This window comes from Trypanosoma equiperdum, assembly GCF_001457755.1.
Source record: "Trypanosoma equiperdum strain OVI genome assembly, contig: ctg_531, whole genome shotgun sequence".
Taxonomy (NCBI): Eukaryota; Euglenozoa; class Kinetoplastea; order Trypanosomatida; family Trypanosomatidae; genus Trypanosoma; species Trypanosoma equiperdum.
In genome coordinates, this window is record NW_027124456.1 from 94,244 (window position 1) to 114,758 (window position 20,515).

The 20,515-nt window shown below is 49.4% G+C and overlaps 7 protein-coding genes across 7 annotated transcripts; all 7 read left to right on the forward strand.

Annotated features, from left to right (window-relative positions):
- Positions 1-617: 617 nt before the first annotated feature.
- TEOVI_000224100 (uncharacterized protein) lies at positions 618-5,336 on the forward strand (the record flags this gene model as incomplete). The annotated part of the gene is made up of 1 exon (XM_067225339.1): positions 618-5,336. One exon carries the CDS (start codon positions 618-620, stop codon positions 5,334-5,336), a length of 4,719 nt encoding a protein of 1,572 aa, XP_067081440.1.
- A 1,809-nt stretch (positions 5,337-7,145) lies between these two features.
- On the forward strand, positions 7,146-10,364 carry TEOVI_000224200 (kinesin, putative; the record flags this gene model as incomplete). The annotated part of the gene is made up of 1 exon (XM_067225340.1): positions 7,146-10,364. One exon carries the CDS (start codon positions 7,146-7,148, stop codon positions 10,362-10,364), a length of 3,219 nt encoding a protein of 1,072 aa, XP_067081441.1.
- A 1,130-nt stretch (positions 10,365-11,494) lies between these two features.
- Positions 11,495-11,827, forward strand: TEOVI_000224300 (acylphosphatase, putative; the record flags this gene model as incomplete). Its single annotated transcript, XM_067225341.1, has 1 exon — positions 11,495-11,827. One exon carries the CDS (start codon positions 11,495-11,497, stop codon positions 11,825-11,827), a length of 333 nt encoding a protein of 110 aa, XP_067081442.1.
- A 597-nt stretch (positions 11,828-12,424) lies between these two features.
- On the forward strand, positions 12,425-14,665 carry TEOVI_000224400 (kinesin, putative; the record flags this gene model as incomplete). Its single annotated transcript, XM_067225342.1, has 1 exon — positions 12,425-14,665. The coding sequence occupies one exon, from the start codon at positions 12,425-12,427 to the stop codon at positions 14,663-14,665; it is 2,241 nt and encodes a 746-aa protein (XP_067081443.1).
- A 759-nt stretch (positions 14,666-15,424) lies between these two features.
- Positions 15,425-17,089, forward strand: TEOVI_000224500 (uncharacterized protein; the record flags this gene model as incomplete). Its single annotated transcript, XM_067225343.1, has 1 exon — positions 15,425-17,089. One exon carries the CDS (start codon positions 15,425-15,427, stop codon positions 17,087-17,089), a length of 1,665 nt encoding a protein of 554 aa, XP_067081444.1.
- Positions 17,090-17,522: 433 nt separating this feature from the next.
- Positions 17,523-18,176, forward strand: TEOVI_000224600 (RNA-binding protein, putative; the record flags this gene model as incomplete). Its single annotated transcript, XM_067225344.1, has 1 exon — positions 17,523-18,176. The coding sequence occupies one exon, from the start codon at positions 17,523-17,525 to the stop codon at positions 18,174-18,176; it is 654 nt and encodes a 217-aa protein (XP_067081445.1).
- Positions 18,177-19,002: 826 nt separating this feature from the next.
- TEOVI_000224700 (Tetratricopeptide repeat, putative) lies at positions 19,003-20,448 on the forward strand (the record flags this gene model as incomplete). The annotated part of the gene is made up of 1 exon (XM_067225345.1): positions 19,003-20,448. One exon carries the CDS (start codon positions 19,003-19,005, stop codon positions 20,446-20,448), a length of 1,446 nt encoding a protein of 481 aa, XP_067081446.1.
- Positions 20,449-20,515: the final 67 nt, after the last annotated feature.

A 20,515-nucleotide genomic window follows, 5' to 3' on the forward strand; every position in this document is an offset into this window, starting at 1 on the left:
TGCCAATGGTGGAGCCGGGATGCCGATGGAAAAAATAGGGGGAGAGCTGTTAGTGCACAAGTTAAATCAAACTTATTACTTTTGGTGTGGCGGTAGTTTGTGTTCGTGAGCGCATTTCCCTTCCTTGTTGTTGTTGCAGGTGCATCAGTGTGATATTTTATCCACTGTGTGCATCTCTATGCGAACAACCTGCGTGTTGCCACTCCATCCATTTATTCATTTTGTTGAGCTGCGCTACTGATTTGTTGTTATTATTCCCCTTCTTGTCTCTTCCCTAATACGTATTGGAGAAACTGGTACGAGAAATAACGGTAAGTGAAGAACGCCGGATTTTATTCTCCCTCCTTTTGCCCACTGTCATTCCCCCTGCTCATTTTCGGTGTTATAATTGCCTCCGTATATTTATTCTTTTTCTTCTCCAATCTCTACACGTTTCAGTTACGTCCACTACATTTTGGTGGCCACCTCCATTGCGGCGGGTTCACAACAAGAGGGCCGGGAGGTGAGAAAAGAAAAAAGAGGGAGGGGGAGCTGAAGTCTAGAGGGCAGGCGGTAGGATCCGAAGAAGAGAGGGAAACAGCAGAAGCCATACGAGAAGGGGGCGCGGAGCTGACACCATGCGGCGTGTCGCCGTATTACTTGCGTGGCCCAGCGCCCCTTTCGTTTCCGGAGGGAGCGGCTTTGGGGGAAGCAGTGGCAGCAGTTCCATGACTAAGTTCGCCCACAGGGCCGCTGCTCTGAAACGCAAGTATCGAGGCCGAGGGCAGTACGATTTCGCTAGACGCGAGGCGGAGCGTTTTTTGGAGACTGAAGTCCCTCAAAATGAGATAAATGTGTGGATCGAACAGGGAAACAATGCGGTGGCTCTAGCGCAGCTCCTCTCATTCTTCGAGATAGAACCAGACACCTCATTGCAGGCACTCATTACAAACAAACTTGTGCGTACGTTAGATGATAAAAACCACGACGGTGTCACCCGTCTTCTAGCAGCTGTGGCGCTGACTCAACGCGGCGACCAATATTTGGAGCGGACGTTTGCCACTGTAGACAGGGTACTAAATGAAATTTCTCAGGAGTGTGGTAGTAGCAATACTGACTATCATGACTTTTGGAATTTGATCGAGTGCGCTGCAAAGGTCTTGCAGCGTGGCGGCAAGCACGCGCCCAGTACTTTAAGTGAGACGCTCGCACAGGTTGCCGTCACACGCCTACAGAATACACCAACAACCGATATGCCGCGGATGCAGCCCCCGCTGCTGAGGGTCTACAGTTGGTTAGTACGCACTGGTAAGGTCGCTGAGGCTAGTCATTTCCTTGTCGCCCTTTTGGATCATTCAGGCGAATTCCACAGCTACGATTTTTCCACGCTGATGAACTCATGCCTTCGGCACCATCAGCTGCTTCCTTTCCCACCCCAGCTGCAGCAGCGCCTTGCCCGTGCAGGTCTTATGTACTCTACGACGGCTAATGGACGTGATGTTGCTTCCATCATCGGGTCTGTAGCGAAGATGGTTGGATCTTTGCAACCGGGAAGGAACGGCTTAACACAGCACGATGTGTGTGAGCTTGGGGGGCGGCTTAGCACTCTTTTAGAGGAATATGAACCACGTGTGATGAGCTTCTTTGACTGTAATGATAAGTTGCACTGGAGTCACTGCGATGACATGACAACCATTGCCTTCGCATATGAAATGGGCGGCCGACTTCGTTACAGAAACGTGTTTCTCGCATACCAGGCGTACGTAGGGCGGCACGTTGGCCGATTTGAGCCCCAGCAATTGGCAATGGCAGCTGGCATTCTTCGCCGCTCAAGTCTACTGTCGCAAGAATTGGCGGTGCGTCTTGGGGAGCGCATAGAAACGGTGCTCGGTGAGTTTTCGTTGTCAGAGATAAGCCACATTTGTGCAACATTCGCTCCTATGGCACCCTCCTGGATGCCGGAGGCTAAGGCAGTGGCAAGTCGATTGTTACAACCCGAGTGCAGCAGCCACACAAAACTGTTGCTTGCCCTGGCCTTTCCAGACGATGAGGCATTGCATGCACAGGTTAATTTGAGTGATGTATCAGCTCGACAGCTCGTTGACGCCCTGTCTTTGGTACAGGGCACGAAATTTGATGGGGCACTTGTGGCGGAGCTGGTTGCCCGATTACAAGCGGCCCAAGAGCGCTTCTCTCCTGATGAGATTCGTATGCTTCAGGCCTCCGGGCGGCCCGAGCTACACTCAGCTTGTGTTGCTTTCCTCTCCGCTCGATTTGCTGAGGCGGAGTGGACAAGCGATACCCTTTACTGTCTGCCACTGGCTGCCAATCTGATTCCGCACGCTCGAGACACAGCAAAGGCGCTTGAAGCTGCCAAAACAGTATCGGTGTCACCGGAGCAATTTGTTTCTTTGGTTGAGCTCATGACGGGCGTATTTGGAGGAGGGTCGGGAGATGCCATATGCCACTTTGTGGTGAGTGGCGGTCAGGAGCTTCTTGGAGCGGAACGAATTCGGATGGGCACTGTACTGCGCTATCTTGAAGCGGTGCGACCACTAGCAAAAATGCACCCGGGACCCGAATGGCTTGCGCGATTTAGAGAAAAGTTTCATGAGCGGTTGTGCAATATAAATGCCAAGGAAATGGAAAATTTGCTTTGTTCGCTGTGCACCGTCTATGGAAGCGTCACCCAACAGCCGTTGCTGGAGCAGATACTTACCGAGCTCGTGAACGGTCCGTATGGGCGACTCACACAACCGGATGAAACAACCGCGAGAATCACGGTCCTTCTTGCGCAGGCTCAGCAAGGTGCCTTGCAGACGCCACTGACTCAATCTAGTCCAATGGTTAAATCTGTTAGGTCTAACGCTGATGCGTATGAGCCCCAGCTCCGAGAGGCTGTGAGAAACATAGCTCTCCCGCAGGAGGCAGAGCAGAAGCGGGTTGGTCGGTTCACGTTGAAAATGACGAAGGCATTAGGGGAGGCACCACCTGTAAACGAGCTGACGGTCTCACAAGATTTGAATGAGTCGTTGTCAATGGACCCCTTTTCGAATGCGACAATAGGCATGCCCGGTAAGACAGAAAGTAAAAGTTCCGCTGGCTCTGACGCTCTGGTAGTTGCTCCACCATTTGCGATGAATGCGGGCCATACGTTAACCAGTTCAACTGAAATTGGTGGTGCCAGTGGCTCAGGGGCCGCCCCCCAAACTGGCCTTGCCTCAAACACCAATGAAAGCAGTGCTGACGCCGCAGGGAGCACTAACCGTGCTCGGGGCAGCAACGTCCACCAGCAGCAACAACAGCAACATCAGCAGCAAAATGAACCGGACAGGTATCGAACGGACAAACCTGCTGCTGCGGAGGGGAACCCAACGGGATTCAACTCGACGCTGTGGTCCATGTTCAAAAATCCTCTGAGTTCCGCTGAAGATCCGCAGCGGTCGCAGCATTTTGGTACCTCCGCCTCCGCCTCTGCCTCAACCTCGTCACCTGTGACCTTGCGGTCGCCAGAAACCCGTACTGCTTCGCCATTCATGGGACTTTTGAACCATAATAATCCTCCCACCACCATGTTTGCGTCACCACCGCCCGAGAAGCATCGTCCGGCTGCTGTTCCCGAGAGAAGTTACAGTCAGCAACTGGAACAAAAATGCCACGAGGAGGGGCAACCGCGCCGCACAAAGATTCCTTTAAGCGATGTGCGATCTGCCGCTCTTAAGGACAACAGAAGTAGTGGGGGCACAGGTCAATATTCCAAGCAGGAATATCCAAAGTATGAACTCGGCAACTGGGGTGCTTCACCACCGTCAAATACATCATGGCTTTCTTCAGCTTCGATGTGGGGTGCCCCCGAAGAAAGCCCTGTGGTACCCCAATCAAACATGGAAGGATTAGGCGGCACCTGGCCGTCAATGAAACCGCAGCCGACGCAGGCATTCGGTGCGCCCAGTAGTAGCAATATCTTTGGTTTATCCACTGACCAACAACAACGGGACCCATATTACTACAATCAGTTCCATAACCAGCAGCAACAGTACAACCAGCAGGCTAACCAACCACATCAGTCCCAGCAGTTCCGGCAGCCGCAGCAGTTCCTATACGAACAGCAACAGCAGCAACAACAACAACAGCAACAGCAACAACAGCAGCGGCATATACCATTTCATCAACCCCAGCAGACACAGCGACCGCAGCACCAACAACTACAATACCACCACCAGCAGCAGCAGCAACAACAACCACCACAGTGGCAGCAGCAGCAACACCAACGTTTTCCACAAGAGCAGCAGCATTATTTCCAGCAGCAGCAACAGGCACCACAACAGCAGCTGTTCCACCATGAGCACTCCGGTCAACAACAGAAGTACAACCGTCAGCAACGAGAGCATCAACCGGGTCTCATTCCTGGTGCAACCTCCTTCGGCGCATCTGCAATGCAAGTGCTTCGCCCTGCAAACACTGGGTTGCAGAGAAGTAATACACCTGTAGTAGGAGGAATGCTGTACTCTGATCAAACGTCTTCGTCTCGTGCTCGGCCGGTGATCACTAAAGTGCTTTTGAAGTCGACGCAGCTTCTGCCGGGCGCACCGCAGAATGATGATGACAACCCGCCATTTGCAAAGGATTTGAGTGGAACCAATATAGGTTTCCAAAGTCCCAAGAAGTTTATCGAGCGCTCACCCCGAAAGGAGGAAGAGCAAGAGGATGATGATGGTGAAGAGGAGGAGGAAGGAAGTGAGGACACCGATGAGGAGGCGGAAGAGCCTCCGAAGAAGACGAGGGGAGCTCGTGCAGAGGTGGGTGGGAAGAAGGCGAATCGAGCTGGAAAAATTCGAAATGACTTGAAGGAGTGGTTAGACTCACCCCCTGAGAAGGAACTTGAGCCAATGCGGGCAACCAGAAAGAAAAGAGCTGCTGCTGCTGCCACTGCCGTTGTGAAGGGTAAAGCCAAAGACACTGGAAAGCGGGGAAAGAGCAAGGATCCGGCAGCAGGGACGAGAGGGGCGGCAACAGCCAAAGGAAAGGCGGCAAATAAGAAGACAGTTGCTGCAAAGAATAGTAAGGCGGCTGTCACAGCGACTGAGAAGGCAAAAACCGCTGGTAAGCAGGCGGCTGTCACAGCGGCTGAGAAGCCAAAAGGAGCGGGTAAGCAGGTGGCTGCCGCAAAGAATGCTAAGGCAACGGCAGCAGCGACAGAGAAAGCAAAGGGCGCAAATAAACAGACGGCGAAGACTACAAAAGCCAAGAAACCTGTAGCAAAACCCACAGCAAAGAAGCAGCCTGCAGAGCCGGCTGCTTCCAAGAAGAAACCCGGTAGGAAACCCACTGAGAAGGCGAAGGCTGGGAAGCGGTAGATGAGCAGCCTCGTGTGTCATGTCAGTTATTGGAGGCGGGGGTCTGCTTTTTTTTTCTTTTCACCCAACGCATTCGCAATCCGCCGTATACCATGAGCGTATTCTACTAGATAAGCATCACAGCTCGTTGGATACATCATTTATTTATTTATTTATTGGTTGTGGTTTGTTTTCTATCATTGTGTCCCACCTACTGTATGCAGGAAGTGTGGTTGCATAGATCAAAGAAAGAGAGGGAGTGGGTAAATAAAGGATACAAAGGAAAAAAAAAGCATACGAAGGAGTTTAAGCGTTGGATGTTATTTGATAGAGGCCACTGTGCCTGCGTTTCAGCTTGTGCTGTCCGCTTTACTTTTCCTTCATTACGTGTGGGACGTGAACTGCGGCAGCCGGAGTGGGGGCTGAAGCGAGCGCAAAGGGAAAATATTTGTTTGTCGAGAGGGAAAGGGATGAAAAAAAAAAGAGAACATGTGGTGGTTCCGTTGCTTCGTGTTGCGTCAATAGAGCACATGGAGTGACTCATAAGTCGCTTCCGTTTTTTTTTGTTTCTTCATTTCATTTCCTTCCATTTTCTATCCCTTTTCCTTGGTTTCTATTTTCCCTCCTTTTTATTGTCATTACATTTTGTCTTTTTACTTATTTATTTTTGTTCACACCTACTCCCCGCGTAAGTGCCTTTACGAGTTTCTCCTCTGTGTCTATGCGCGCATTTAGATAGAGCACTTAGACACTACTCGAGGTATGCAACAGGAACTTCTCGCACCTGTACGTATCTTCGCTCTTTTTTTCTTCTGTTTTTTTTTTGTGTGTGGTGTGTTATTTTGCATCATCCTGTTTTTACGCATTCAGTTTTCACTCTTTATTTTACTTTTCGATTTCTGTCTCTTTTTCCCCCTTGTATTTTCGTGAGGACTTTTACGCCGTGTGTAAAGCTCGAGCGTGAAGAGAAAAGGAACTGAAGGGGGGGGGAATGGGATGAGGTTGAAAGGTGGAATGAAATGAATGAATGAATGAATGAATGAGTGGATGAGTAAATGAGTTTATTTATTTATTTACATATATCAGAACCGCTGGGAGGGAAGGGTGACGGACGTAGATAATAGAAACTTCCAAGCGGTGTGTTTATTACAATTAGAAGATACAATCATTGATGGAGAGTTGAGTTACAAGCGCATCAGCGGCAGAAGTAGCGACACGAGAGAGGGGGAAAAAAATTAGCCAAACAAAGACAAGAAAGACTCGTGAGTGTGTTAGCGTGATAGTCAAGGGAGGAGAGTAAAGAAAAGAAATAACATAGATGAATAGATGCACAAGTTTTCCCCCTTTTAATCAATATCAATAAAGTAACAAAGCGAAGAAAGAAAGGAAATACAATATAAGTGAGCGAAGTTGTTGGTAGCAGGGGAAAAAACGTACGGGATTTTTTTTTCTTTTGACTTTCTTCTTCTTTGCTCCATTACTTCTCAAATCGGAAATGTGTGGTTACCGCCAGCTCACTTGTGTATTTACTGCTGTTCATTTACCCACTTTTGGTGCCAACGTTTTGTGTTTTTTTCTTCTTACCTCTTCATTTTGCCACTTCCAGTTGGGCGAGGGGCACTTATTCCCCCATCAGTTGGTTACGTTAGTGGGAAACAATACGTCTTTTACCTGACTCCTTTTTTTCTAATATCGACACCGCTTCTAACGCGCTATCTTGTGTGCATTTTTGAAGCGTTAATCGTACTTGTTGGAGCCTCATTGTTCTATCAGCGACATTGGTGTTGGTGTAGGAGGGGTAGGGGAGCTGAGTGGGACTGTAGGTAACAAATGAACACTTCCGCGTGTTTTACAGGTTCAAGTGGACAATCAATACCGGGGATGCATCAACGGGAGGAGGGGCGGCGTCGTGCGCGAGTAGTTTTTAACGACACATCTCCGCCACTTGTGCCGGCGATGATGACACATCACTGCTCTGGGTGTAGTACTAATGACAAAACCATACAGCGTAGTGGTGCTGACGGCCAATTCGCATCCCAATCTGTGAGCTGGGGCTTCGGGTCTGAGACTTCAAAATCTACCCGTGTCAGTGCAACTCCATTCACTCCAAATGGCGATAGTGAATCAAACATAACGGTTGTGATACGTGTACGCCCTCCGCTACCGCGTGAGCTCAAGGAAAACAGCCGGTACACTGATGTTGTGCGTGTTTCCAAGGATCGATCGTCCATTACATTGTGCGAACCAGTTGATCTGAGTGACAATAGCGATGACAACAAAGCTAGTGGTTGCTTTGCAGAAGTTTACGCGACACAAACCTTTACGTTTGATTACGTGCACGACAGATATGATCTGCAACGGGATGTGTATGAGCGGAGTGCCCGTAGTGCCGTCCTATCCGTCGTGGAGGGTTATAACGCTACCTTGTTGGCGTATGGGCAGACGGGTGCGGGAAAAACATACACAATGGAGGGGTTTGCTGGAGAGGAGCAGCATGGCATCATTGCCCGTGCTGTAGAGGAAATCTTCAGTATTATGGACGATAGTCGGTGTGGCAATGTGGATTACACCATCCGAGCGTCGTATATGCAAATATACAATGAGGTTATATCTGATTTATTAAAGCCACCGGGGGAGGAGGCACCACGGTCGTTGGTGGTGCGGCACACAACGCGGAGCGGTGTTCATGTTGATGGCCTCTCGGAATGGAATGTGTGTAGTCCACGGGACGTGTATTACCTTATGGAGCGCGGTACCTCAAGACGTGCCACGGAAGCAACCCGCATGAGCGAATTGTCCTCTCGCTCACACGCCATTTTCATCCTTACGGTGGAAACTGTAAAAAAGGACCCGGTAACTGGTTCGGTATCTTCTCACCGCGTGGGAAAGTTGAACATTGTGGACCTTGCCGGGAGCGAGAAGGTACGACAATCAGGCGTAAGCGGGCAACGACTGGAGGAGGCGAGGTGTATTAACAAATCCTTACACGAACTCGGCAACGTCATTTCGGCACTAGCTCAACGGAAGAGTTGTGGAAAAGACAACAAGGACGGTGGTGCATCGCGTAGTTCCCATGTTCCCTTCAGAAATTCTGTGCTCACGAGTGTGCTGCGGGACTCCCTTGGCGGTAACTGTAAGACCACTCTCATTGTGTGTATTTCACCTGCTCTGGAGTCCCATGCGGAAACTCTCTCAACACTTTTGTTTGCCAATCGCGCCAAAAACATACGAAATACCGCCGTTATTAATGAAGACACCCAGCACGAGAGGCAGCGGTCTCTACCGGGGCAGCAAGATGCGATGCAACTGCAGTCACAGCAGGGGTTAGATGTTGGGCTCCTGTCAGAGTTGCAGCAGAGTGTCCGCCGTGCGGAGGAGGAGCGTGAGGAGGTTGTGGAAGCACTGCAAAGGTCTCTGTGTGCTCATCAACACGAGCAAGCTGTTCGCATGCAGCTGCAACGGCGACTGGAGGAACTAGAAGCGATTCTACGTGATAGCAGAGGGAATGAAGCTGGCAATGGCGGCTGTGAAGAGCACGTCGACCCAGAGGAATATATGCTTGGTCTTGAGGAGATTCACCACCAATGGCAGGTGCTTCAAGAGGAGGCGATGCTGAGCCGGTATAACGAGTTGCTCGTCAAACACAGGGATATTGTTGTGGACCTTACGTCGAAGCTCAGTGAAAGAGATGAAATTATTCGGAATTTGAAGGAAGAGTTAAGCACTCGTGAAAGCTCTGAAGGGTTAACGGAAAGTGCGAATGACTCGGTGCCGCCGCTGGTTTCCCCTGGTGAAGGAGTTGGCAAATCCTCCACTGCTCTTTCAAGGGAGGAGGCGGAAAACTGCCTGCGACGTCTTCGTGTGCCGAAGCCGCGTCGTGATGGAAGTGGTACCGATATGTGGTACCGATCGGACACCAATCCCTCGGTGTTGCTACCACCAGATGAGAAGATATTGGAACTACTGACATTCAATCACACTAAAATTCAGGAGGTTGTGGCACCACAACTGGACACGGAGTCGCGGAGGGAAGCAGCAGAGACGTATGTGACCGGTGGTCTGAAGGACCAGTTGGCGAAAGTTGTACAGGAAGCTGTTGAAAGAATTGCCCACCAGCAGGTGAGCAGTTACTTCGGGAAACTTTCGCACGCCGTGAAGGACAAGGAATTGCAGTTGCTTGCACTAAGAAAAGATTACAGCACCCTTGGTAGGTTAATGGATGCGTCAAGGGCTCAGCAGTTGCCAGAGGCGCTGGAGGCCATTTCGTACACCCGGCGGTACTTCGACGGACAACAAGAGACGGTACGCAAAGCTTATGAGGGCTCAATAGAGATGTTGCGGCGACAATTAGCGGAGAAAGAGGAGAAACTTTTGCATTTGTCTGGCGAGATAGACGTCATGCGTGTTGAATCTCAGAAAGCCTTAGAATACTGCACGTCTGCACTGCAACGGGAGGAGCTTAGCGAAGTCTGTGTAGCGCTGAAGTTGCTTCAGGATCACGTGGCAGGCGAGGCGAAGCGTAGCGTGGAGAGGGCAGTGGAGTGCGCTGCGGATGCATGCAAAGGGGAAACTCACGTCGGCGCCTCTTCAAATCCTGACACTGGTTTCAAGGGTGTTGAGTTGAACCCTGCCTCTTCACCAGAAGAGAGATTTGCTTCAGCCACTGCAGTTCAGTCGTTGGAGGCGCAGTTGCTCGACTTGCGTAGTGCTCACTCGAAACGTGAAGAGGAGTGGCGCCGCACGCTGCAGGAGAGGGATAATGAGATATCGGAGTTGCTCACCAGGTTGAATGATGCAAAGGGCGAAGACGTCCGTGGAAAGGACGCAGAGATCAGCTTTCTCAAGAGGTCTGTGGAAATGCAGAAAAAGGACCGCCGTGCATTGCAAACAATAATGGAGCAGCGTATCAAACCTAAAGTAGATTCAATTTGTAAGTCCCTTGAGGAGGGGATACACCAGCAGCGTGGGGAGGAATGCAAGCGTTTGTGCACGGAGGCTCAGGCACTGCAGGGTTTGGTGTCTGCTGCAGTGAAGGCGATGCAGTCATGAAGCGAAAGCAATTCGCTATGGAGGGGCAGGCGGAGGGGTGAAGTGTAGTGAGGTGAAGTGACGGCAGGCATCTGAAGGACTTTATAAATTGACACAAAGCACTGTGTGGAAGAAGAGTGTAAGACTTGTCACAAGTGACGAAGGTGTTGCAGGCGAAGTGAAGGTAAGTCGCCGTGGAGACGTACGATGGAATCCAGTTTTGTGCAATCGATGCTCTTTTTGTTTTTGTTTTTCATTCCTAAAAGTCTTTACCAAATGGGAGACTGGGTAGGTGGGGGTGTGAAGGCTTCTCGATAGACTTGTGCAGAAATGGGATGGAAGTGTTTTTTTTTTTTAAATAGATGGTCAATGAAAGTAATGGCGAGTGAGTGTAGATGTGCATTGAGGCTACTGGATTAATTTTCAGCTGTAATAATCTTCATCGAGTACCTTTGTTTATATATTTATCTGTTATTTATTGCTATTGTTGTCGGTGTTTGCCTTTACTTTCGTCGTACGGGACTAAACTGAGAGTATGCTTTGTCCTTGTAGAGTATCGCTTTAATTTGATTTTCTCCTTCTCTTCACCCACTGCAACTGGGAGAGTGGACAACTGAACGGTATCATCATGGCGGAGAGCATATGTGCGTAAGTGTTTGTGATGAGGTGGCACGAGACAAGCAAAACTCAGTTGTCCGTCTGCTTTCCCATCGAAATCGAAATTACGTAGCATATATATATATATTTATTTATTTATTGAGAGTTATAGAATTTGTGACGTTGCACCAAGTGGGGCACACCTTTTTTACTTACTTATCTTTCTTCCCCCCCCCCCAGGGGAAAACAAAAAGAAAGAACTTTTTTTTTTGGAAGTAAACAAACGACATAAATTCCACTAGAAGCAAGACTACCTTCTTCACTTTTGACCAACTGACTCAGCCATTTGGCGCCCCGCACCGGCTTCCGTAACTGCGTGTGATCCGTCAAGCTACTTCTTCCTTTTCCCCCTCAGTTCCCTTTCCATTCTACCTGTCTTTTCTTGTGTTTTTGTCTTATACTTTTGCGCATATTGGGAGCGTTTGGTTAAGCTTTTTGTTTTTATCCCCATCAGTTTTTCAATACCCTCATTTTTGAGCTCACTTATTTCGCACATGCCACAAACTGTAGATCAGGTTGCTTCTTCAGCACAAAACAATGAGGGGATGATCGTTCGCTGTCATGTTTTTGTGCGTGGCCGCGTGCAGGGCGTTTTTTTTCGGAAACACACCCAAAAGGCGGCTGAGGAATTTGGCGTGCGCGGTTGGGTCCGTAACCTTCCCGATGGGCGCGTGGAGCTGATGGCGGAGGGCCCGAAGCAACAAGTTGCGAACCTCGTGAAGTGGTGCAATGAGGGGTCGCCAAAGTCGCGCGTGGAAGGCGTTGACTCAACAACAGAAGCCGAAGGAATCGAATATAGTTTTGATACATTCGAGATACTGCGATGAAGTTATGGTTCACCACGACATGAGTTGCGTGTGCGCACGTACTTTTCTGTGTTATATTGTGTATGTATTCATGAAGTGCGTTGTTGGTTGTTCTTGCTTTTTGTAGCGTGTAAAGAGCATGTGTGTGCGCACCGGTAGTTGTGACGAGGTTGATGTTGGTTTTCCCGCGGGATGGGATTAATGTGGAAGTTGCTTGCACTGTTCCTTCTCTTTTTCCTTTTCCTTTTTGTTTTACGTTATTACTTTCTATACGTTTTGTGCTGCGTATGGAGGAGGGGAATTCTCCCCAGCTGCACATTTGAGGTTAATGAGTTTCGCGTATGTGACAACCTGAAAAAGAGGAGGCAAGAAAGCCTCTCCGAAGAGATGATTTTATCTATTGGCACGCAGGAAACAAGGAAGTGGAGGGGGAAGGATTTTATTGAGTATGTTTGTGCTTGTGCGTGTGCCCTCCTTTCCTACAGTTTCATTAGGGAGCGTTTCTTTCTCTTCTTTCCTATTGTCGTTTCTTCCGACATGTTGGTAAACACTGTTTAACGTGTCTTGTCAGAAGGCACAGCAGCGGGTGGTGTGTCAAACAGGCAAGAGAGCAAAGAGATGAGCAACATTAAGGTGGCAGTTCGCTGTCGGCCACTATTTGAGAGTGAGCGCCCTGCGGCTGGCCTCAGCTTCGTCAATGGAAGGCGTGTCATGTTGGACAACAAAAGTTACGACCCGGACTATATATTTCCCCCCACTGCTACGCAGGACGATGTCTATGCCATATGTGAGCCCATTCTACAGAGCGTGAAGGATGGATTACATGGCACTGTAATGGTGTACGGACAGACTGGGACGGGGAAGACGTTTACTATGTTAGGTGGAGCTGGAGGATCGAGTGGTATTGCCCACCGTATGATCGGCTCCATGCTTGAGCACGTGCAGCAAAGGACAGTTGAAGGGGCGCAGTGCGCACTCACACTTTCCATGATAGAAATATACAATGAGAAACTGATTGACATGCTCAGTAAGGATGGAGAAACAGAGGTGACGCTTGTTGGTGGGTTTCCGGTATCCAACGAGAAGTTGACGTTATCACGGGTCGCCGATGCATTTGCGGCAATTCAGAAGGGATTAAGCCGCCGTCACATTGCGTCGACTCTCATGAATGAGCGGAGCAGCCGCTCCCACGTCGTTATAATAGTCGACTACGAAGAGTTTAACGAGTACACCAACAGTGTGGATGTAACCCACTTGTTCATGGTGGATCTTGCGGGTAGTGAGAGTTTAAAGAAATCTCACGCTAGTGGGGCGGCTGCGGGCGAAACGGGAAAGATCAACAAATCATTGTTAGCGCTAAAAAATGTGTTTCTTGCGCTTTCAAACTCTAACGACACAACACGGCCAAATCACGTGCCGTACCGGGACTCCAAGTTAACAGAGATCTTGCGGGACTCCATCGGTGGCAGTGCGCGGACTCTCATGATCGCATGCATTTCTTCCGTCGGCCGGGACATTGAAGAAACCAAGTCGACTCTTATGTACGCAGTGAAGGCCCGGTCCATTCGAAACCAGGCAAACACTGAACGGGAGAAGTTGATGATTCGTCTCCGTTCCTTCGAAGCTGAAAACCAGCGGCTACGCAACCGCCTCCAGGAGCGCGTAGCGGAGCGGGGCGGTTACTATATTTCTCGCGAGGACCACGAACGGTACCAGCAACTGGAGGAGGAATATACTGAGCTAAAATCAAATGTGGATACGTTGCTGAAGGAGCGGCGGGAAAATGAAGGTCTCCAACATATCACTGATTCGCAAACCAGTGTACTGAAGGCGATGATAGAGGAGAAGGAGGAAGAGTTGGTCCGCTTTAAACAGGTGTACCACGAGGCCCTTCTGAAGTTTGACTCCCAGGTTGGCACACTCCAGTTGGTTGTGCAGGATGCAGTGCGTGACGCCCACAACACCGCAAAACGTGGTACGGAGGCGGTGTTTCAGCGGCTTGAGCAATGGAGACTCGACACGCTGATGGGACAGGTGGAGGAGGGTGACGATGAATGCCGTGACGAGGGATCGAAGGGCAACACAGAAGAGGGAAGTGAGGGGAGGAAGAGGGGAAGTACATTTGGTGTGTCCACACGGCAGTACGAGGATGACATGGCGCGTTGCGTTGTACGTATCAACGAGAACTTTGCTTCCCTCGGACAAAACATTGTGGCAATGACGCAGAAACATGTTGCCGCAGTTCATTCACTTCAGAAACGCCGTCGTGCTTCTTTAGAGGGTGTGCAGGAGCGACTTAAATCACAACTACAGGAGACCCTGTCAGCGTATGTGAGGGAACAGATGATTTTAGATGATGAGCTCGAGTGCGAACAACGTCTATACGAAGATAGTATTTCAATGACTACAAAGTTACCGACACCCGCTGATGTGTTGCCATTCCGTCATGCTCTGCAAAATGCCTGTCGTGCGGCGGTTGAGAGCAGTAAGGACATTTTCACCGACCTTGAGATGAACGATGAGGTGGCTGGATCACTGCAACAAATAAATGAGGCACTGAGGGTTTCGGCTACTGGCGCTTCTTTGGGAGCCTTTTTACAGATTGGTAACATGCCCCCACTCCGCCCTTCCACCTCGTCACAGTCTTCCAATGCCGTTTGTGCAGCAGCCTCTGCCTCTGCCTCTGCATCTCTGCGTAATGACACATCTACAACACTGCCAGACACCCAAACACGGCGGCTTTCAATGAAGGATAAGAATCAAAGCGTGGTTAGTAGCCGTGGGGGAGCAGTAAAACGACTCCGGAGTAGTAGCAATGTGTCGGACTCAAGACGGGCCTCAGCGCCCAGTGAAAAATAGTTATTAGAAAAATTTCACCTGATTTCCTGTATTGGTGTATTGTGCTTGTTTTCGTTCTTAGATGTGGGTTGCTTTGCCACAGAAACGTTCAGACGTAGCTGCATTAGACAAGCCTTTTCCTTTAAGATTTTGTATTTCATTTTTTTTCCTACTATCCTACGTGACGTGTAACTAGATCCGCTTGTGCGACATCTGTGCACCTACGTACTTATGTCCACATGTATGTTATTTTGTTTACATTGATGCAAGAGGCCTGTTAAGTGACAGGTCTGTTTACCTCTGCATTAAAGGCATAATGCTACAACGGATAAGTGGGATACATTACATAGTGGTGAAGGAAGATTCTCTACCACTAGGTGCCCCGCAGTGTCTGTTGTGTATGCTTGTTCGCTCGGTATATCTTGCGGTTATATGCGTGCTAGCTGCGGGTGTTTTACACTTCGCGTTTAGCCCAACTGCACATTCATGCGGAATACCTTGCCATTTTTTTGTTCTTGTAGTTGTATGCATACTCCCTACTTGACTTCACTATGCGAGTGGCGCGGGTGTTATGTGCGACCTCGCGGAGGGTACCGTATATGATTTATCGGGCCCATAACACCACATTTGAGTGTAAATTTCTTGCTGAGGCCTTCTTTGTCCCCCCTCTTTACTCTTTACTCTTTGCGGTTGCTTATGTTTCTCTTTCTGGATGTTGAATCAGTTGCATTTTTACGCTCCCCATTTTTTTTACTCCTTTTGGGCTGCTCGCAGGCGTTGATGGATACCCTCGCATTCCGCGTGGTGCGGCCAATGAACGGGCTTACAGAGCTTGCCCTTCTCAAGCATTTTGGACGGCACTACGAGCACTTCACGCCCTTTAATTCCAAACTCATTCAACGATATGCCTTACTAAATTACGTAGACCATCGTGCTATGCTTGAGCTGCTTACTCAAAAGGCCCGTCGACCACTTGCACCCCAGTCATTTGGAGGGCTCCGTCAGACGCTGCAGGCTGTTCAACGTTTTCCGCTGGAACTTAATAATGAAAAGAAAAAATTTGAAACCGTGTTTCTAGCCTCCGTACTGGAAACCCCAATGCATTCCCTTTCCTCAGCTGAATACGGGGCGCTGTGGTCTCTGGCCACTCAGGTGACGGAGTGGAAAGATGTATTGGCGCTATCTGATACATTTCCCATGCAAAGCACACTTCAACACCAGAGCAGAAGCGAGTTCCGTGCGCTACTAGATCAAATGTTTACCACGCTCCCATCAACAATCTCCCCTTCCAACACCCCTGCCGTTGGTGAAACAACATCTGAAAAAGAATGGGAGCGGGAAATGTCGCGTCCCTTTCGGTTACTGACCGAGTTGATCGGGGGGGAGTGTGCCGTGGGACGAATTCTTGACGACATCGCACAGTCGGTTGCCAGCTGGTCGGATCGTGAGGCCGCAGTGCCAACGTTTGTAGGTGTTGTGCATACGCTTAATCGATGGCCGGATGGGCAAATACCAGATGAAAAGGCATGGGATCAATTAATACTTCGTGTGTCAACGCTGCAAACCTCGGACCTGAACCAGTTACTCCGACTGCTCACTAGGGTTCACAGCCCCATTGTACCCAGCTACGTTCGCGATTCCCTCAATGATGCTCTCTGTGCTGATTTGTGGCGTTGCTATTTGGAACAACCAAACGAGCCCGTGGCCGCATTCTTTGAGAGTGATGAGTTGCGCATGAAACGCTCCCCAGAGAATTCAGCGGTCGTGGAAAATGATGGTAGCGATTATAGTAATAACGCTGGTGATCATGTTGACGAAAGTGTTGCACCGGTAGCGGAACCTCCACTGCTACAATGGGAGATGCTGCGACGGCTACACGTTTGCACGCTGGAAAAACAGTTGACCAAAGAGGGTCCCGAGTTGGCCCTCCCTACACTAATTAATCTCTTCATTAGTAGTGCATTCCTTGAAGTTCACAGCGAACTACTTACAGCCATTCTATCGGCGTTGAAAGCCTCTTTGCCTTCATCATCAGGGCAATCGCGTTACATGACACCGCTACTGGCAAGCAGTCTTGCCGTTGGTCTTTATCGCGTTGAAAAAATAATGGAACAGCCGGGGTCTGACTCATCAGTCGCTTCCCGCGTGAGGAAAGATGTGGGAGCGATTGAAAGGATTATTGTGCCGCTCCTTCAATATGAATCCCTTCGTGATTATGGTTGTGCGAGGTGCGTAATGAGGCTACTCTGCGATTGTAATCACTGGTGCGAGGAACGAGGACTGAAAGAGGGCTGCTTAAAGGTATTACATGACCATGCAATGGATGGATTCACCAAAGCCCACCTTGAGAAATTGCTGGGGCAAAGTAGTAGCGGACTACTGGAACTCCCAGAAGATGTTAGGGATGTCATATCTCACTGCATCGCGGATTTGCCTAGTCGGTAATTCAGGTGGGCATAACCGTGTACAACTTTATGTGAGTAGAGGCTCTGAGTACTGGAGGGAGAGATGCATCTGTGATTTGCGGTCGCCATGGTTTAAGGTACCGTCAAACTCTTCACAACTTTACACACCTAAACTAAGCCCCCCAGGCAGTTGATTAACTGGCTTTCCACAGAGATGGTGAAAGGGTGCGTGGCTATCTGCGCAGCGTGCGGTAGGTTTGGTTGCTAGTCCAAAACATTTTGAAAAAGTTCCGTGTGCCTTTTGCCTTCTTCGAGATTACTCACACTTCAACCATTCTTGTTTTGTTTTTTTTAAATCCTTCTCGTACTTTGTCTATTCTAATCAAACTTTCACCCCTGTGATGTCGGACGCAAATTACAGGTAGAAGCGACATTGGTGAAATTGCGTCAGTGGTGCTCTACCGCTACACCATATGGATGAGAAGCCGCGGTTGATAGAGCACACGTCGGCATGCCGTGGTACAGCCGATGTACTCATTCTTTCCGGTTTCCCATGGTACGTCACAGAGGGGCAGGTACGGAAGTATCTGACGGAAATTCATCCGTCAAACATTGCCCCACTGACGGTTCGTCTTTACACCAACCCAGCTAATGGCAGCAGTAGAGGCATTTGCTTCGTCGAGTACTGTCCCAAACAATCTAATACCGGCGGTGCCCCACAAGGCATCAAAAATGAGTTTCCAGAGCGGAAACAAAAGGGAGAGGCAGAGGATATAGCGGCATTAATGAAACTCCGCATCGAAGCCACGGCATATGAAAGGCACTACATCAGAGTCCTCTTGTATCGCTTAACAAACAGGAACTGGGATAGAGGAGGGCGACTTCCAGATTTACCAACGGATCCACCACCTCTTGCCACCTCGCGAGGTGGTGTTCTTGAAGGTTATGGCGATGAGGGTTTTACCGTTCGATGCTCGGCTTTGTTAGGTCTAGCGAATACCGTTACTCCAAATGGTATAGCAAGTATGCAAACTTTGCGCAAACGATTTCGGGAGGAGGCGGCAAAGGCTGCTATGCCCAACAAGTCAGACGAAGGTTACCCAGGATCGTCTGCTGCTCGCCAATGACATGGTTGGGGTTCAGTGGCCTGCATGTTTCGCTTTGTTTTCTTCTTCGCGCTGTGGTGTGCACGGGTGCCCTGTGCAAGACACGACAATATTAGTGGTTGTACGTTCACATCTATATTTGTGGTTATCGGGTTGTCCCCGCCAGACATGTGCCCTCACTTAGCTGCTGTTTGGATGTACCAGCGCGTCAATCTGACAAGTTACAGGACATTACGCTATGCATGGGTTGCACCCAGTGCTGCGATCTGTAGTTGATGTTGGAGAAGCGGCTGATGGAATATCCCCGGATGTTGTTCAGAAATATGTTCCGCTTTATTTTGTTGAGGTTCGCCCGCTGCTATGTTTATCTTCTTTATTTTTCTCTGCCTTTTCGTTGTGTGCGAGTGTGTGTATGCCATTTTTGTTGGGGAACCCTGCATTGCGCCTTAGGTGTGGTGATGGGTGGTGCACTGCTGTAAACTACCTGATTGCAGAGAAACTGTGTTTCCTCAATGATCCGACGACCTATATGTTACGTGTAACTCATCGCCCGATTCTTACAACCCGCCCAAGCTATTTGTGTTACTCCTTACAATTTTCCTCGTTGCTTACTCTTACTCCCACAGCCTGAAACCACTGACGCGTGTACTGTAAAAATTCACGTTTGCTGTTCCCCCCCAAACGGGTAACGGAATACAGGAGCTGCGTAACTCCCTAGTTACTTGCAACTAGTAGAAGTTAACAAGATATTCGAAAAAGAGAGAGCACACGAACAGTAGAATCCACCACATTTCTTTAAATATTAGAATATCACCTTGGTTGATTGGGTGTGTGACCTGCTGTCGAAATGGCTAGTGTTGGGCCTGTGAAAACGAAAACTGTAACACTAAAAGAGTTAACTCCCCCCATTCCCTCGCCCGAAAAGTCAGCGTGTAAGGGTGCAAAACCCGACTCGAATCACATGGCCCTGGTACCAGTGAAACCGTCCCAACCCGGATCAGGTAAGTTGATAACACGTACAAGGTTGCAGAGAGATTCACTTATTTCGCAGCAGCAGCGCGATGCACTTGTGGTGTCATCCTTTGGTATTGGAACAACCCGACATGGTCAGCCCGATAACACAACCTCCTCTATCAAAGATGGATTTTCCACCGCTGCCGGGGGCGTTAACTGCGCGTCGGTTGTGGTGGCACAAAGTGAAAAGGACTCGGTCCGTTTTCATCTGTGCGTTGATGCATTAGCAGAGGGATGTGTAAACACATTTATTCATCTCTTTCACCTTTCACACAGGGATCCGGTGTGCGTTGATCAACTCGCACAGACCCTCTTCACAATTCCTGACGAAAAATTAGTGTGGGTGAAGAGTCAACTGGCTGCTGTGGAGGTGTTAAGGAGACAGAGTGAGTTTCGTGATGTATGCGAGCGTTGCCAATTGCTTGCGGATTATTTCGAAAGTGAGCGGGATTGTGATGAGGCCGCGTGGCATTATGACGTGGCGCTTCGCATTGCGATGGAATCGCTGGACCGCCCACTTGAGCAGGAGGTGCGTTTGTCGTTTGGTGCGTTCTTTGAGAGGCACAAGCAACTCAGGAAGGCAATTGCTTTATTCGAAGAGGTGTACCACCTTGCCATGGCACTAAATGACGTTGAGACGGCGGTAGAGGCCAATTATCGCCTGATACGTACTTACTTGAGTCTTAGTGCGGAGTTGAAGGATACAAATCCAAAGGAAGCTATCAGTTTCCTTGAGCGGGCGCTGGATATGTCGCAACGTGTTAAGAGTTCGAAGGATGAGGCCGACTCATTGCACGCACTTGGCAACATTTACGAAAGCATGGGTGACTTCCGGAGGGCACTAGAATACCAGAAACGGTTCTTTGAAGTTGCGAGGGCGGCGAACCTTGTTGAGCGTGAGAAGCGGGCCTCTTTGTGTGTTGCGAGCATGCAGGAGCGCATGAATATGACAGACGAAGCTGTACATTCCTTGCAATGCGCATTGGAACTCTCTGAGAAGGCAGCTGATATAGAGGGCGTTTACCGAGCAACAATGCAACTAGGTCAGGCGTACGACAGTAGCGGTGATCATGAAAAGGCTCTCATGAGTTATCGTGCTAACTTTGGGGCGGCTCGAAAGTTAAACAACAGCGACCTAACCGATCAGGCCCGCGTGGCTCTAGGCTTTGCACTCGGTGAACATTATCTCAAGCATGCGGGGGGAGGACGCGGATATGTGCCAATTGTATGTGATGATGTAAAGGCACAACTAGAGTGGATGAGTAATGGCATCTTGTAATTGGTGACGATCCGAAGGAGGATTTATCTGTTTATTCTCGGAAGGGTGAGGAGGTTTTTTTTTTTTT